Source organism: Tetranychus urticae, chromosome 1, assembly GCF_039701765.1.
Source record: "Tetranychus urticae isolate SD_2017Ah chromosome 1, NJAU_TeUrti_SD_1.0, whole genome shotgun sequence".
Taxonomy (NCBI): domain Eukaryota; kingdom Metazoa; phylum Arthropoda; class Arachnida; order Trombidiformes; family Tetranychidae; genus Tetranychus; species Tetranychus urticae.
The window spans coordinates 7,739,616-7,758,802 of record NC_142958.1 but is presented as its reverse complement, the minus strand read 5'-3'; the positions used below and the strand labels follow the sequence as shown (position 1 = coordinate 7,758,802).

The window sequence follows — 19,187 nt, the reverse complement described above, 5'->3', positions numbered from 1 at the left end:
TTAGTACTATTCAAAAATTCCTAAGATCGATAGTTTTCTCCATAATCGAGGTCAAAGTTGAAACTTCGATCGCTTTTTGTAAAGTTGTCTGACCGGATTTTTTCGTTAAACTTATTTCCCTGATGTAATTTTTGATGCTTCATCAGAAAATGCACTTATCTCGCGGAATGAAGTTTTCTGTTTTCTGCAAAACAGATAAGTTCGATTTTGGTTTAAACGGACCGATACCTGTGACTGAAATAGTTAGAGATCTACAACTTATTTTCCTGCCATAAAAATCGTTCGCGCAAATCATAGATTGAATATTTTTTGCAATTTATAAACAGTTCTCTTGATATTGGCCATTGGTCTAATAAGTTTGAGCCTCGATATTCCGAGAACGAAATCACATACAATCTCCATTCTCTTACCAAATGTCAGATCAATAGGACCAAGATGTTCAACAATAAGTGTTCACATCATCGAAGAAACCTAACTGTCCTAAAATATTGTGTAAAATCATTCATTTTTCAATCAAAAACAATAAACTCAATCATAAATCAATGCATTTGTTGCTGAAAAGACACAATAAACACATTTGTAACATTTATGCATAAAAATTGTGAACGAAATGGCTAAAAACGGGTAGAAATTGATTTCTTACAAAATCAAACGCAATTAGTTTTTAGGGAAATAAAAACTGTGTCTTTTAGTGCTATTAAAAAGTTTCTAAGATCGATAGTTTTTACGAAAATCGAGGTCAAAGTTGTAACTTCGATCGCATTTTGTACAGTTGTCTGAACAGATTTTGCCGTCAAACTTATTTCCCTTGATGTAATTTTTGATGCTTAATCAGAAAATGAACTTATTTTGAGAAATAAAGTTTTATATTTTCTGTAAAACTCATAAGTTCGATTTTCACTGAAAATGACCGATACCTGTGACTGAAATAGTTAAAGATCTACAACTTATTTCCCTGCCATAAAAATTGTTTGCGCAAATCATGAATTGAATATTTTTACAAATTCATCAATAGTTCTCTTGATATCGGCCATTGGTCTAAAAAGTTTGAGCCTCGATATTCCGAGAACGAAATCACATACAATCGCCAATCTCTTATCAAATGTCAGATTTTATTATGGGCTACAATATGATATGATTAAATGCCAATAAAAGCTGAGCCAATTCCTTTAATAATGATTTGGGTTTGAGTACCTATTTTGCTTTATAAGCCAAGTTTAGAATCTGGTAACGTGAGTACACCAATGCTATACATTTTTACGTAGAATCTTGAATAATTTATTTTTCAGCCTTTTATAGTACATATTAACATCTAATGTTTGACCAAAGAATGATGATGATAGGAAATGCCGTTCTCGAAATATCAAGGTTCGAACTTTTTAGGTTAATGGCCAATATCAAGAGAACGATTGATAAATTTGAAAAAATAACGAATCTATGATTTTTGCAAACAATTTTTATGCACAAAAAATAAATTTCAGATCTATACGTCTTTTGATCACAGAAATAGGTTGGTTTGATTAAACATCGAACTTATGAGTTTTACAGAAAATATAAAACTTAATTTCTCAAAATAAGTTCATTTTCTAATCAAGCATCAAAAATTACATCAAGGGAAACCAGTTTCATGAAAAAATCTTGTCAGACATCTGTACGAAATGCGATCGAAATCTCAACTTTGACCTCAATTATCTCGTGAACGGGTGATTGTAGAAATTTTTCATTAGCAACTACGGACACAGTGTTTATGCCCCTACATATTGACAGAGTTATAATTTGCAAGAAATCAATTTTTACCCGTTTATGCCCATTATGTTCACAAGTTTGATGCATAAATGTTACAAATGTGTTTATTGTGTCTTTTCAGCAACAAATGCATTGATTTATGATTGAGAAATTGTTTTTGATTGAAAAATGAATGATTTTAAACAATATTTTAGGACAATTAAGTTTTTTTAATGATGGCCAACGCTAAGAGTTCCAATTTTGGTCCCATTGAGAGACTAACATTAGGAAAGTTGGCGTTTCTAATACTGTCTTACGTTATCATCAATACCAAGAATCGCATAACAGATCAACATCTGACACAGCGTTGTAATAAAGAAATTAGATTGGATGCTGAAGGATCGGCTGTCATGTCCTCTTCGTACTGTGAATATTGTTACTGTATAAGAGGTAAAAAGATGTGTATCCGTCCTCGTTGTCACCTTGCTATCCTTGGCTGTATACCTCGATATACAAGTGCTTGTTGTCCAACAAGCTACATTTGTGGTAAGTTTATTGTTGGGTTGATGTAAGAAAAAGGTTGTAATTTGTCTTTCAATCTGATGTTCAATAGGTAACTCACCCAATCCAAGTATATCTTTAGATGACCCTAAAACAAGACAACCACAACCACTACAACTACGACAACTCCGGGAACACCAACAATGAGTATGACAACAAGACCTTTGATTGCCAGTACATCAGGATCTGATTATGCTTTCTCCCGTAATGGTTGGTTAACAAAGCAAACAATTGAAACTAAATGAACAAACATGATGAATATGGGAAATGATTATGAAAAGTAAACTTTACCAGCAATATTTACTTTGATCTTGATAGTTAAGCCTTGTCAGTATAAATCCTAAGTCTTATAAGTGATTTGTTACCATCAACTTATTACTAATAAGTGTCTACTTTTTGGCTTTCATCCCTTGACATCATACATAGCTTGGCAGCTAATATTATAATATTATAATAGAGTAAGAATCGGGGGAAAAACATGTTTTATGAAAATTGAGCAGCACGGGATTTACTGACTCCGTGTTTGAATATCCTTATTAAGCAGACTATAGACTCACATCAAGTTTAAGTTGAATGTGCAATGTAGACGCAAGTCTAGAGATATTGCCCATTGGATGAAACCATACAGAGATGCAAAGTTTTTCTGGTTGTTACTAAAAGGCACAATAAACACATTTGTAACATTTATGCATCAAACTTGTGCACAAAATGGGCAAAAACGGGTAAAAATTGATTTTCTGCAAATTTAAATTCTGTTAGTTTGTAGGGAAATTAAAACTGAATTTATTTCTGCGATTTGAATATTTCAATGATCGATAGTTTTCGAGGAAATAGAGTGCAAAGTTGAATCTTCGATCGCCTTTTGTACAGTTGTCTGGCCAGATTTTTTGCATCAAAATGATTTGAATTTTGATGCCCAACCAGAAAATGCAACGATGCATTAAAAAGAAACCTCATTGACCCAAAATATTGTGTAAAATTATTCATTTTTCATTATAAAACAATAAACTCAATCATAAATCAACACATTTGTTGCTAAAAAGACACATTTCACACAATTGCAAGCTTTTTGCATCAACCTTGTGAACAAAGTGGCCCAAAACGGGTAAAAATCAGTTTCTTTCAATTTATACTCTGTCAGTTTTCAAGGACACAAAAACTATGTCCATTAGTGCTGACAAAAAGTTTCTAAGATCGATAGTTTTCACGAAAATCGAGGTCAAAGTTGAAACTTCGATCGTACTTTGTAGCGTTGTCTGACCAGATTTTTTTATGAAACTCATTTCCACTAATGTAATTTGTGATGTTTAATCAGAAAATGAACTTACTTTGAGAAAAAAAGTTTTTCATTTTCTGTAAAACCCATAAGTTCCATTTTTAATCAAACGGACCGATTTCTGTGACCACAATAGTTAGAGATCTGAAACTCATTTTTTGTGCATAAAAATTGTTTACTCAAATCATGGATTGAATATTCTTCTCAATACATAAACAGTTCTCTTGATATCGGCCATTGACCTAAAAAGTTTGAGCCTCGATATTTCGAGAATGGCATTAGTTACAATCACTATTCTTTGACCAAATATTAGATTTTATCTTGGGCTATAATATATTGCAATAAAATAACCACTCAAGATTCTACAAATAAGTCTTGCCATTGGTGCACTTACGTTACCAGATTTGAGACTTGGTTTATAAAGTTAAATGGGTACTCAAACACAAATCATTATTGAATGAATTAGTTGTAATTTTATGGTTATTCATTCATCTCATATTATAGCACATGATAAAATCTAATATTTGGTCGAAGAATAGTGATTGTAACTAATGCCGTTTTCGAAATATCGAGGCTCAAACTTTTTAGGTCAATGACCGATATCAAGAGAGCTGTTTATGTATTGAGAAAAATATTCTAATGGTCATAGTTTTTATGTCACTACAAACTAATTGAGCTTAAATTTGCAAGAAATAATTTACTAATTTTGTCCTTAAAATTGCAATTTAAAAATTCAAGATCTACTTTTGGTTCAAGTCAGACTAGTATCAAATAGAGTTAAGTATTTTAATTTTAAATTGATCTAAATTTTGGATGATTATTTCTAATTTTTTATTGATTAATTTCCAGTCATTAGTTTATGACCAAAAACTTTTTCAGTCTATTCTGTTTTGATAAACAACTAACATTGAGCGATACAAAGCACACAATTCTTGGTATTTTATTTATTTTATTGAAAAACACACAATTAAAACTAATTGGTGATTAAACTGGGTTCTCAGAGTATTTCAATTTTAATAAATTATTAAATTAAAAATAATAAGTTGTACAAAAATTGAATAAAAAGATTGTTGCAAGAGAAAGATTAATTCATATTTGACTTTGCCACTGGAGGGCAGCCTTGTTACGATAGGTTTGTTTTTATTTTGCAGTTCAAGCTACACTTTTCCTTGGTGCTCAATTCAATGGTTTTTAATCATGAGAAGTCGAAGTAATAGCGGTGTCAGACTTGATTATTACCAGAGAATAGTGTTTAGAACAATATTGGACCGTCAAAATCCTGTTACTGGTCTTCTACCTACAACTAATGAATCAGATCATGCCTGGGTTCGAGATAACCTCTACTCTATCCTTGCTGTCTGGGCTCTCAGTATGGCTTACAAGAAAAATACTGATCTGGGTAAGTGCTTTAATAATTTTTGTCATGAGAAATCATTCTGTGCCAGGATTTATCTAGAAGTTTCATTATGGCGTGTTGTTTATAAATATGATATTTTAATTGCTTATTCTGTTGTCGCTGCTTTTTTTTGCATCTTTCAAGATGAGGATCGAGCCAAAACATATGAATTGGAACAGAGCTGCGTAAAAATGATGAGAGGTCTTTTGATGGCTATGGTAAGACAAAAGGAGAAGGTCGAAAAATTCAAAGAGACTCAATCACCACTTGATGCCCTCCATGCTAAATATTCCTCTTCGAATATGTTGACTGTTGTTGGAGATACCGAATGGGGCCATCTTCAGATCGATGCTACTTCACTTTATCTTTTACTCTTAGCTCAAATGACTGCATCAGGATTACAAATCGTATTTAATCTGGATGAAGTCGCTTTTGTTCAAAACTTAGTTTTTTATATTGAATCAGCGTACTGTATTCCAGACTATGGTAGCTGGGAAAGAGGTGATAAGACAAATCACGGTCTTCCAGAACTTAATGCTAGCTCTATCGGGATGGCTAAAGCAGCTTTGGAAGCTATGAATGAATTGGATCTATTTGGTGGTCGAGGAGGTCCTTCCTCTGTTATTCATGTTTTAGCAGATGAGGCACAAAAATGTCAAGCAGTTCTTCAATCGATGTTACCTCGAGAATCAAATTCAAAAGAAGTCGATGCTGCTCTTCTCTCTATTATCGGTTTTCCCGCTTTTGCAATAGAAGACCCCGACCTTATAAAGCTTACTCGCAATGTGATACTTGAAAAACTTAGAGGACGATATGGTTGTAAAAGGTTTCTTCGTGATGGTTATAAAACAGCGAAAGAAGACCCTTCTAGATTATATTACGAACCATGTGAGCTTAAAGTTTTTGAGCATATTGAATGTGAATGGCCATTATTTTTCTGCTACTTAATACTAGATGCTTGTTTCAGGGGTGATAGAGAAATGGTAAGTATTAATTAGTTAACTATTCGATCATGGTAATAATTCCTTTTTTATTCTTCTTTACAGAGCTTAGAATTCTCGGATGCTTTAGACAAAGTTCTAGTCAAAACTGATGATGGACTAAAATTGGTTCCAGAAATGTACACTGTACCTGCTCATCTGGTTGACGCGGAATACAAAACTCCCAAAAGTCAAGATAGGGTACCAATTGGACAGTGTCCTTTCATGTGGGCTCAATCGCTGTACATTTTAGGTCGCCTACTTCAAGAAGGTTTCATCGCCCCAGGAGAAATGGATCCTCTTAATCGCCGTCTCGGAGCTGACAAGAAACCTGATGTTGTTGTGCAGGGTAAATTTCAATATCAGTATTGTGTTTGATTTTGTTTTAATCTTTTCAATTTTCCATTATTAGTTGTTATTCTTGCTGAAGATGCCGTGATGAAAGAAAAGCTCTCTCACCATGACATTAATATCCAAACTGTTTCTGAAGCTTCCCCTATTGAAGTTCAACCCGCTCGTGTTCTCAGTCATCTCTATGCTTACCTTGGACGCAACAAAAAACTCAAACTCTCAGGTCGCCAATCTCGAGATGTCGGGATTTTGAGTACGAGTAAACTGTATAGTCTTCATGACAGGATTTTTGCTTTCATACCTCAGGTAAGATTAAAATCAGTTACAATTTAACATGATATTCAAAGCTCTTTGTTATCAATGGAAATTCCATTGAAAAAAAGGAAATATTTCATAAAAATTTGAATACATATAATTTTACTTCCGTGTGTAATTGGCAGTTTGTAGATGAGCAACGTTATTATATCGCTTCAGATATCAACTTACTGTTGGACATTTTCAAAAATGAAATAGCATTCTTGAAATCAAATTGGAAAATGTTGGGAAGGCCTGTTATCGTCATCAGTCTGAAATCTAAAGTTTTAGGTACTGTTCAATCAAACATGCAATCTATAAGTTTCCCATTGAATTTTTATCGAACCCTCAGCACGATTGCACCATCCCATACTGCACATTATTGCATGTTATTTTCCCAATGCACGGACTAAAAACAATTATTTCGTTTTATTTTATTCATCTCAATCATTTTTTTCGATTAATTTCGATACCCTTTAATTTAATTTTTATTATTTTTGCACATTTTAATTTTTGCATGATTAGCAACTTGATCGAGACGATTCATACCTTGTCAATGACACTGAATTGAGCTCCTCAATTCTTAGATCGGGCTTACATTTTCTGCGAAGAAATTGGCGAATGCCTGGTAGACCTACTGTCTCTGTTGTGCTTCACCGATCAATTCTAGGTACATGCATGTCTTTTATTTTTTGTTGTTTTTTCACTAAGCGTTTTTTTTATATTCTTTCAATTTCTTGATCAATGTTATGTCAATTTCATTATTTGTTCAGCAATTTAATCCTTTTTTTTACTTGATACTTAGAAAATGGACGAATCCCTCCTTCAGTATTGTCAACGATTAAAAAACTCAAAAGTGGATATATCAATGGCACAAGGTTGGTAACTTCATTCATATTTTTATTTTAATATCTAAAATATTTCTGTTATTTAATTTTACTTTGGCGTTCCTCAATTTCTAGGGTTGTATTTGGGAGATTAGATGAATTTCTAAGCACTTCATGCATAACAAGTCTCAGTTTTCTGGGTAATACAGAAGAAGGAGATCCAGATAATTTAAGTTCGAGTGTCAAAGAATATTTGGAGAAGGAGCTTCGTAAACCATTTTTGAAAACACCTCACAACCTTAAATCGTCAATGAAACGTAAACAAAGTGTTTTCCGATCTAGAAAATCTGGAATTGCTGGTATCATCAAGCGAACCCGATCAATTATAGTTGATCAATATGATCCAGGTAATTTTTGATTTATCTGTAATGTTTGTTAAATGAAATATCTAAACATCTAAAATTGCAATTACATTATTTCAGAATTGACGCTTCTTCGAGCTGAGTATGATGGTAAACATCCTGCTACTGACGAAGTAGATAAATCTCCTTTGGTGTCAACAACACCTAGTCGTGACAATAGTGAGGAAAAATCTTCGCCTGTTTCTCCGGGTGTACCTGAGATTGAAGACGAAACTATAAGTAATTGGGCTTATGTTCCTGGTAATGAATCTAGAATCAAAGCTATGACCGAATTAAATACCAGTGGAGAAGATTTGATTAATTTCTTCAAGGAAACAGAATCACTTGAAGAACAGGGAGACATTCTTCATTATTTAGCTTACAATAAAGGTTTAAATTGGGATACAAAGCTTGGAAATCATCCTAATGTTGTCTCAGTAAAAGAATTGTTGAAAGAGCTTTATGAAAAAGCGTGCCAAGAAAAGAAATGGGCTTTAGTGCGACATATTGCAGGTATATTAGGTAAACGAGTTGAAGATTTGGCCAAGGCTGTTGCTGATTTATTGGTTCGTCAGAAACAAGTTACCATTGGAATGCCACCGAATCATGAGATAACAATAACTCGACCTCTTCCTTCTAAAGAAATACGTGAAATGATTAATGCTGCTCATGGGGGTGATCAAAGTACTGCCATGTTATCTCAAGAACTTCTTGTTTATTTAGCAATGTATATAAGAACGGAGCCACAACTTTTCTGTGAAATGTTGCGACTTCGAGTTGGTTTAATAATCCAAGTTAGTGCCTCTGAGCTTGGAAGAGCTCTAAAATGTAGCGGTGAAGAAGCATCGGATCATTTACTTAATTTAAGTCCCTACGAGATGAAAATGTTGTTGCACCATATTCTCAGTGGGAAGGAATTTTCAGTCAAAGGAGGTTTGTTTCCTAATTACCTAATTAAGCTTCTTAATTTTTTTTAAATCTTATACTAATCCAACTTTTTGTTTTCATTTTGATTTATAGCAAGGAGTGGTCATGTATCCATTGCGAATGACAAATTCAGTCGTAAAAGTAATTTAGACAATTTTATCGGTAAAGAACCTAGCATCACAGATGAATTTACCGAATCAGAACGACAAGGTCAATGGCTAAGAAGACGAAGATTGGATGGAGCCTTGAACAGAGTTCCTAAAGGCTTTTATCCAAATGTTTGGTCACTTCTTGAGAAGGTAATTTGACTATTGATTGCTTTTAATAATCTCATCAATTTCAATGTTTATTTATTTTTCTTTATTTATAGTGTGAAGGAATTGTTATACAAGATAAAGTTCTTCTACAGAAATTGACTCGTGAAATGACTCCAGGAGAATTGAAATTTGCACTGAATGTCGAGGAAGTTCTCAACAGCATCCCTGTACCAGAATATAGACAACTCATGGTAGAAGCATTAATGATACTCACCTTACTGGTTGAATTGAATGCTGTTGGATATTTAGGTGGCTTTATCAAAGTTCAAGATATTGTCCATCAAGCTCATCAACTATTCTTAGATGACCAGGTTAGAATTATTAAATCTTTATTTTTTATCGAAAAATTTAATAATTGTTTCTTTCCTTCCTTTCAACAGAGAAAACAAAATGGTGATGCCACTCTTTGTTGTGCCCTTCTTCCAGATTCACCAAAATTAGTTAATTGTTCAACGACTGCAAATATTTGTCAACATTTTTACGATTCTGCACCCAGTGGATGTTATGGTACAATGACTTACCTTGTGCGAGCTGTTTCTTGTTTATTGGATTGTCTGCCAAACCAGGAAATCGATTGTACTCTAAGTTAAATTGTACATCACTTTGACAATCTTTTTGTTCAAATTCAACTCTTTGGTTCCTAAGCATTTCATTTATTTTGTTTAAAATCACCATTCTTTATTTGCAATCTTGCCGAAATTCATCATTAGTCTTAAAATATTCGTCTATTATCAACACATCAAGTTTCCTTTTACTTGTAAATCACGGATCTGAATTATATTATTGTTTAGTAAATTTAAACCCATTTATTTGAGTATGAATATTGTAAAGATCATCGAAAGAAGTTGGAAAAGAAAAGGTTAATCAGTTTAATGCGAATTGTAAATTTTAAATGAAGTTTCTTTGTTTTCGTTTCAAAACTTCAAATATCTTATTGAAGAAAAATGAACTTCGAATTTGAATGATTTATCAAAATCAATTATTTTATCCAAATTAAATGATCTTGCTATTGGATTAATAAAACATGAAATTGTAATTTCTTTGTCATTTTTGCCATTTCCATCTGAGAGTTTCACGAAAAATATTAGGCTTTTAAATTGCAACTAATTATTACTGAACCACGACACAATTTGAAGTAAAAACCAACAATAATAAAATACTTATGAATTTATAAAATGAAAATGAATTAAATGTGTATTCAAATTTCGAGGAACACTGCATCAGGTCTACTCTCGAAATTCAAAACAACTAGTTTAGTTTAAAATAAGAAACAAAAAGAAAGTCTTGACCACCAAATGAGCAAAAACCAACTGAAATAGTTACCAAATAACCAACCTTTACAATAGACCAGAATTTATATGAATCTCATTAATATATTTTAAAATTTATAATAAACTTTAATAATCAGTATTTACGAATTTCGTTAGATGCATTAACAGCATTTTTTTTCTTCGAGCCTTTGAAAACCTTTCGACAATATAATGGTAACAAGAAGCTCAGCATGACATAAATAATTCCCATGCCTCCGAGATAATAAGTAAATACTACTGGATTGGTTTCAATAACTTTTGACAAAACTGTTGTGTGAATTGTTTCACCAATTACTCCGCTGACAAAAATAAACGAAGTCATTGCATTTGTAACAGGAAAATAATGTCCTAGTGATCCATATGAAATTGAAAATACTGGTGAATAACCTATTCCCAGTAAAGTGAAGCTAATCCACGTAAAAAGCTCTTTCGATGCGGCATAAGGAACTAGAGTGACCACACCTGCCACAATGATTAGCAGATTCATATAAAAAAGTTTACTCTCTTTTATAACCAGAGTTAACGGGATAAAAATGCATCTATAAAATGAAAACATTGTCCAAAATACGGTTGCCACAAGAACAGCATTTTGTTTATCCATATGTACATCAGCTTTAACAGCAAAAGACGTACTCAAGTTACCTAAAGAAATGAAATGGTCAACCATTGACTTCAACTGCTAACTTGTTTTATGTTTTAAATGATGAAGTTTAAAGACTTACCAACGACTGCTTCAGTCCCAAAGGCAAAATTTGCTAAGGCAGCTGTGATAATAACTGCTAGAACCTTTTTAAGCCTACTTGTTTGGACAAATCGCGAGTTCTCTCCTCCAGTTTCTTCAACTTTGAATTTTTGTTTTCTATCATAGAGGTAGCAAAAAAAGTAGGGAACTGCTACAACAACAAGAACCATTCCAACAATCATGAAGGCATATTGAACTTTTACATCGTCTGGTGTATAAGTAATTGTAGTGGTTGTATTGATTTCACTGATGATGGCTGTTCCATTCGTCAGGTCGATTGTTGCTGGCATAGTGGTTGTAACACCGTTGTCAGTATTTAAGCCATCCGATTCGGTACTGGGAAGTAGGAAAGGTCGAGTGATGATTGGTACAATTAAAGCACCAACTCCATAAAACATGTGCAACACTTGTAACCAGTTGACTCCATTTTTACCCCAGATTCGGAGTATAATCACATTACAGTCTATAAATGATAAAAAGATGAGGGAAGTTGAAATATCACAATGTTGATTCAGAAATATTTACATATGTCAAAAACTCCGAGAGCAAAGCCAGCAATAAAGATGAAAACCAAAACAGTTTCCAAAGATCGGAACCATGGAGCCAGAGCAAGGAAAACTCCTGCGACGAGGTTGGATGCCGAAAGTACCAAAGAGTCATCAAAGTATTTTTCAAAAAAACCAGCTGTTGAAAAGAAAGAACAGTTTTTTTTAATTATTGTGCCAATAATCACGAAAGAAACAAAAAATAATTTTACATTCAATCTAATTTTGAAATATCTTACCAAGTGTGGCTCCAACAACATAACCTACTGAACGAGTCTGAATCAGTCGGGATGTGGCTTCAAATGATCTCTGAACATAAATTTGAATATCGAGTAGTGAACTTCCAATCAAAGTATTAACACCACCAAGACCAGCGAACGTAAGATAAGTTAAGATAGTTTTGAATATCTTGTACTTATTAACTCGTAAATATTCAAACAAGCTCATCTTTCAACTTGTGATCGACAATTTGATCTGGCTACTGAAATCTCATCAACTCACCAAGATAAATCTCCAATTATCAAATTACTTAACCATATAAGCGGAGATATTACTCTTTTCAACAGATTAACTTGGCTGAAACTTGAGAAACTGAAATTAATGAAGCTTGTTTTCATGAGTATATACATGTATATTATAATTATGCTATGATACAAATACATTTTAAAAAGCCAAAAGACGCAATCAAAATATCATAGTTCTAACTATTATAAAATTATATCAAGCTTATCTTATCAGACAATTATCAATGCAATACAGACAAGAATATAAAGAAAAAAGATTCAACGATTTTCCCTATTTTTAATCAATTGTACCTTAAAGACCTTTGGTTAAAACAAATAAACATTCGATTTCAAGTCAATCAACTGATTTTTCACTTCCCATTATCAGTAAACCATAATTGTTTGAATCTTTATGTGATCATTGAAATGTTATCCGGTATTGCAATTTGGCTTTACAACAATTAAGTGCTTATTAATTAGATTTACGATGGAATTTATTTTGTGGTTAATACAATAAATATTATCATGTGTGGCATCTTCAATGCGGCAGATAGCGTTATTTTTGATTAGTCTTGCGTTTTAAATTTGGATGCAAGCAGGTGATAATCTTTATTGTATTAACCACCAGCATTGCATTGTAAACTGGATTCCAAGTTAGCTGTTAAAAGGGGGCCAGGTCACTTGAGCGAAAGACATTTTAGCGAAAATAGTATTCCAATAAGCCTGTTTAAAATTCTTTCAAAGACAATTTTTCACTAAAACGGTTGTTACTAAAGTACACAATTTATCCAAAAATAGACATAAATACACAACAGTGTAAAGGACAATTGTCAAATCGGCGTAAGATTCAGAATGAAATGAACCGCATATCAATCGAAAGCTTATGTTGAGTAGTGTATTCCTCTTGGATCAAAATTTGAATCTTCTAGGGAATTATTCGACAATGGCCTTTTGCGCTATTGAACTTTTAATATTTTTTCATGTGAATGAATGTTCAAGGCCCTTATTTATCCTACACATCAGACCTAGAACATATTGTTGGGCGCCTTGAATAGTGTCATGAAAGGTACCTAAGAAATCTTCTTCATCAAATTTTGAATTCCTATTTTCTTTTAGATAAATACTTCATTATTTTATTGCAATGTTCAACAAAATCATTTTAATTACGAAAAAATCGGTTCTTTTTATGCACTTTGAGATAGATCAATTATTTTCTTAATTGATTCCTCGATTGTCGGAATATTAGGATCTCGCTCTTTTTGATAAGGTAAGAACTCATCATAACTGCCATCATTCCCTATATGCGTACCATTTAAGAGCACCTTTTTTCACCCTTCATGGTGATTATATGATGTGTTGACACATTCAACGTTTTTGTATAAACATTGCATTTTCTAAAAACAAGAAAATAAATTTTCTTTATTGATTTGCCTTTTTAGCTAAGAAAAGTGACGATGAAATAAATGTTTAAACAAATAAGTTTTTTCAATTTTTTATCCAAAAATTCGTTAGTTTCACAAGCTTTTCGATTATAATTTCTTACATGTCCTTGAATCTTCAATTTTTTTCGATACTAAATGAGTGAAGAAAGGGGAAGAGTAAGATTGAGAAGTTGAATGGAGGTGAAAAAACAATTGTACATCAAAATTTATGATAATGATGAGAAGAAGTATCCTAGATTTAATGATCAATGTAACGACGATGGAGAGAAACCAACACAATAATCTAATGGACAATCTAGTTGCTGGATGCTGGATCTAGTTGATGATGTTAGCAAGGTAAATGAAACTGAATTGAAACAAATCGATGATTTTAACTGTTTTTGCTTAGTGTTTGCATGAAAAGTTGATTTGATCAAATCAACTTGTCTTTTCATAGTCAACCATTGGCACTTGAATTTAACTGGATCTAGTGACATGATTCGTTTACGCGACAACCTTTTGCGTTCAGAACATCTAGCATCAGACGTTTCAATTGGATTTTTTTGTAAATAATTTGAAAGCCATTTGAGATTGCCGCCACAAACAAAAGGGTTGCCTCCCAAGTGAAGTGTCACGATGTTTTAAAATAATCAAAGGTACCATTGGCAAGAGATTGCATCTTATTGTCATAAAGGGAAAGCAAATTGAGGTTATGAAGTCCTGAGAAAAGGTCTTTACGTATGCATGAGATATTGTTGTCATTAAGCAGAAGAAGCTGAAGAGATGATAATCCATACAATACGTTTCTAGGTAAATTATTTAATCGATTACCATACAAAACCCTGAAAAATATAGAAACAAAAACAGATTAGAATAAAATTGAGAAAAGTGAGGAAGGCCAAAGCTGCCTAGAAAGGAATTTTTTGTTATGAACACACATGATACACAATTTTATACTGAATTCATTCATCGAATCTGTTTTTCGAAATTATGTTTCATTTTCGAGATATCATTGAAAAACGGTAGAAATGCATGGAAAAATGGCACAATTATGCAAGATGAAAGAACTTTCTAGATAGATTTTAGATGTAAAATTCAATTCTGATTTCCATGAAGTGATTTATTTTGATCCATCAGGACGGAAAACTGACCATTTTCAAATAAATGTGCTATTGCCCCTTTAAAGCTTAGCATAGTGATTACATAATTTACATTGTTGACAATTCTTGTTGGAAAGTCTGCGTTTTCCGATTTCAAGGCTATGATAATAAAATACAGAGTTAATGATAATGAATTTGAATACTTGTGAATACGTGTAATAGATATGGTAATTTACACTGATCTTTGCAAAGCTACCAATAATTTTGAACGTATACATTGTTAAGGTTCGTATTTGTGTAGGTGTTAACACAACCAAAATTTTGCTCCTGTAGCTTGTGATTAATAGAAATCTTTGATTAACAATACGTTATTCATATAAATGCATCATCCGTTTCAAATTAAACCTTTTGCTTCGATTGGGTATGTTTGAACAGTCTGCATTTTTATGCTAGTCTCAAAGCATTAAGACTGGACTATTTTTAAAATATCTCGATTAAAAAGTTTTCAATTTTAATTTAAAAAATATAAATTGCTCAAACACAGTCACAAAAATGATACTAGAAAACAGGAACTCGTGGATCAAAGCGTGTGATGGCCACATTATAATAATAGATACAGAAACAAACAGGTAAAATAAGTGTTTATCAAAGTATTTTTTACTGACTTTTGTCTTGCTCACAAACTATGTTAATTTCTGCTCAGTAAACAAAGCAGACAGTTCCTCAAATTTGAATCCTATTAACTAGCTGTATAGTTGTAAAATCCTTGAAAAATTCAACACTATTTAGTCTGATAAACAATATCGAAAATAAATTCATACACGTTTACAATTCAATACAGAGGAAATTAAATCTGAGTAAATAATTGAGTCAATTGTTTGACACAAACACTGGAAAATTTTGCACAGATGAAAAAAACAAATAAAATAAGCATCAACTAAATAGTATAAAAAGCCTCAGCAAAACACAAAAGATATCAGTTGAAAAAGTATCAACAAGAAAACAACATGAATATAAGATTATTAACTTTGTGCCTCGTAGCAATAACAGCGTTTAACGTTGTTGACGCAAACAGCCTATCCAGATGGAATCCTATGAACATCGCTATGAGCATGCCAATGGACCTTTTTGGTAGTCACAAAAAAACTAACTCAGCCTCCCAATCAACAGGAGCAGCCACAACAGCTTCAGAGTCAATGAAAAGCCAAAAACCAACAACCAGTGGATCTAATTCGCATGGAAAATCACCTAACTCATCAGGAGCAGCTTCAGGTTCAGGATCATCTGGCTCAGGATCAGGACAAGGATCTGGTTCATCAGGTTCAGGATCATCTGGTTCAGGTTCATCAGGATCATCAGCTTCAGGATCAGCAGCATCAAGTTCAGCAGCAGCAGCAGCAGCTTCAGACTCATCATCTGCACCTGCACCAGCATCAAATACTGATTCAGGATCATCATCAGCAGCTTCAAGTTCAGCAGCAGCAGCATCAGCAGCATCAGCTTCAGATTCATCATCAGGACCAACAAAAACAACAACAACAACATCAACCAGTAACTCACCTAACTCAGCATCATCAGGATCAGGTTCAGGATCATCAGCAGCAGCTTCATCAGGAGCAGCTTCAGGTTCAGGATCATCTGGCTCAGGATCAGGACAAGGATCTGGTTCATCAGGTTCAGGATCATCTGGTTCAGGTTCATCAGGATCATCAGCTTCAGGATCAGCAGCATCAAGTTCAGCAGCAGCAGCAGCAGCTTCAGACTCATCATCTGCACCTGCACCAGCATCAAATACTGATTCAGGATCATCATCAGCAGCTTCAAGTTCAGCAGCAGCAGCATCAGCAGCATCAGCTTCAGATTCATCATCAGGACCAACAAAAACAACAACAACAACATCAACCAGTAACTCACCTAACTCAGCATCATCAGGATCAGGTTCAGGATCATCAGCAGCAGCTTCATCAGGAGCAGCTTCAGGTTCAGGATCATCTGGCTCAGGATCAGGACAAGGATCTGGTTCATCAGGTTCAGGATCATCTGGTTCAGGTTCATCAGGATCATCAGCTTCAGGATCAGCAGCATCAAGTTCAGCAGCAGCAGCAGCAGCTTCAGACTCATCATCTGCACCTGCACCAGCATCAAATACTGATTCAGGATCATCATCAGCAGCTTCAAGTTCAGCAGCAGCAGCATCAGCAGCATCAGCTTCAGATTCATCATCAGGACCAACAAAAACAACAACAACAACATCAACCAGTAACTCACCTAACTCAGCATCATCAGGATCAGGTTCAGGATCATCAGCAGCAGCTTCATCAGGAGCAGCTTCAGGTTCAGGATCATCTGGCTCAGGATCAGGACAAGGATCTGGTTCATCAGGTTCAGGATCATCTGGTTCAGGTTCATCAGGATCATCAGCTTCAGGATCAGCAGCATCAAGTTCAGCAGCAGCAGCAGCAGCTTCAGACTCATCATCTGCACCTGCACCAGCATCAAATACTGATTCAGGATCATCATCAGCAGCTTCAAGTTCAGCAGCAGCAGCATCAGCAGCATCAGCTTCAGATTCATCATCAGGACCAACAAAAACAACAACAACAACATCAACCAGTAACTCACCTAACTCAGCATCATCAGGATCAGGTTCAGGATCATCAGCAGCAGCTTCATCAGGAGCAGCTTCAGGTTCAGGATCATCTGGCTCAGGATCAGGACAAGGATCTGGTTCATCAGGTTCAGGATCATCTGGTTCAGGTTCATCAGGATCATCAGCTTCAGGATCAGCAGCATCAAGTTCAGCAGCAGCAGCAGCAGCTTCAGACTCATCATCTGCACCTGCACCAGCATCAAATACTGATTCAGGATCATCATCAGCAGCTTCAAGTTCAGCAGCAGCAGCATCAGCAGCATCAGCTTCAGATTCATCATCAGGACCAACAAAAACAACAACAACAACATCAACCAGTAACTCACCTAACTCAGCATCATCAGGATCAGGTTCAGGATCATCAGCAGCAGCTTCATCAGGAGCAGCTTCAGGTTCAGGATCATCTGGCTCAGGATCAGGACAAGGATCTGGTTCATCAGGTTCAGGATCATCTGGTTCAGGTTCATCAGGATCATCAGCTTCAGGATCAGCAGCATCAAGTTCAGCAGCAGCAGCAGCAGCTTCAGACTCATCATCTGCACCTGCACCAGCATCAAATACTGATTCAGGATCATCATCAGCAGCTTCAAGTTCAGCAGCAGCAGCATCAGCAGCATCAGCTTCAGATTCATCATCAGGACCAACAAAAACAACAACAACAACATCAACCAGTAACTCACCTAACTCAGCATCATCAGGATCAGGTTCAGGATCATCAGCAGCAGCTTCATCAGGAGCAGCTTCAGGTTCAGGATCATCTGGCTCAGGATCAGGACAAGGATCTGGTTCATCAGGTTCAGGATCATCTGGTTCAGGTTCATCAGGATCATCAGCTTCAGGATCAGCAGCATCAAGTTCAGCAGCAGCAGCAGCAGCTTCAGACTCATCATCTGCACCTGCACCAGCATCAAATACTGATTCAGGATCATCATCAGCAGCTTCAAGTTCAGCAGCAGCAGCATCAGCAGCATCAGCTTCAGATTCATCATCAGGACCAACAAAAACAACAACAACAACATCAACCAGTAACTCACCTAACTCAGCATCATCAGGATCAGGTTCAGGATCATCAGCAGCAGCTTCATCAGGAGCAGCTTCAGGTTCAGGATCATCTGGCTCAGGATCAGGACAAGGATCTGGTTCATCAGGTTCAGGATCATCTGGTTCAGGTTCATCAGGATCATCAGCTTCAGGATCAGCAGCATCAAGTTCAGCAGCAGCAGCAGCAGCTTCAGACTCATCATCTGCACCTGCACCAGCATCAAATACTGATTCAGGATCATCATCAGCAGCTTCAAGTTCAGCAGCAGCAGCATCAGCAGCATCAGCTTCAGATTCATCATCAGGACCAACAAAAACAACAACAACAACATCAACCAGTAACTCACCTAACTCAGCATCATCAGGATCAGGTTCAGGATCATCAGCAGCAGCTTCATCAGGAGCAGCTTCAGGTTCAGGATCATCTGGCTCAGGATCAGGACAAGGATCTGGTTCATCAGGTTCAGGATCATCTGGTTCAGGTTCATCAGGATCATCAGCTTCAGGATCAGCAGCATCAAGTTCAGCAGCAGCAGCAGCAGCTTCAGACTCATCATCTGCACCTGCACCAGCATCAAATACTGATTCAGGATCATCATCAGCAGCTTCAAGTTCAGCAGCAGCAGCATCAGCAGCATCAGCTTCAGATTCATCATCAGGACCAACAAAAACAACAACAACAACATCAACCAGTAACTCACCTAACTCAGCATCATCAGGATCAGGTTCAGGATCATCAGCAGCAGCTTCATCAGGAGCAGCTTCAGGTTCAGGATCATCTGGCTCAGGATCAGGACAAGGATCTGGTTCATCAGGTTCA

At 35.2% G+C, this 19,187-nt stretch overlaps 2 protein-coding genes across 3 annotated transcripts; one reads left to right on the top strand and one right to left on the bottom strand.

Moving 5' to 3' along the window:
* The first annotated feature begins 4,702 nt into the window (after window positions 1–4,702).
* LOC107365604 (putative phosphorylase b kinase regulatory subunit alpha) lies at window positions 4,703–10,095 on the top strand. Of its 2 annotated transcripts, none has more exons than XM_015933136.3 (11): window positions 4,703–4,961; window positions 5,103–5,941; window positions 6,005–6,287; window positions 6,351–6,595; window positions 7,109–7,253; window positions 7,389–7,461; window positions 7,546–7,817; window positions 7,893–8,744; window positions 8,832–9,037; window positions 9,109–9,366; window positions 9,436–10,095. In XM_015933136.3, exons 1-11 carry the CDS (start codon window positions 4,760–4,762, stop codon window positions 9,643–9,645), a joined length of 3,585 nt encoding a protein of 1,194 aa, XP_015788622.1. In that variant the 5' UTR covers window positions 4,703–4,759; the 3' UTR covers window positions 9,646–10,095. The 2 variants fall into 2 exon arrangements, with proteins under 2 accessions (XP_015788622.1, XP_015788623.1); XM_015933137.3 differs by lacking the exon at window positions 7,109–7,253 and adding an exon at window positions 6,730–6,874.
* A 336-nt stretch (window positions 10,096–10,431) lies between these two features.
* LOC107365427 (sodium-dependent glucose transporter 1A) lies at window positions 10,432–12,226 on the bottom strand. The gene is made up of 4 exons (XM_015932916.3): window positions 11,892–12,226; window positions 11,633–11,791; window positions 11,088–11,570; window positions 10,432–11,007 (listed from the first exon to the last, which is right to left on the bottom strand). The coding sequence occupies exons 1-4, from the start codon at window positions 12,097–12,099 to the stop codon at window positions 10,460–10,462; spliced, it is 1,398 nt and encodes a 465-aa protein (XP_015788402.2). The 5' UTR covers window positions 12,100–12,226; the 3' UTR covers window positions 10,432–10,459.
* Window positions 12,227–19,187: the final 6,961 nt, after the last annotated feature.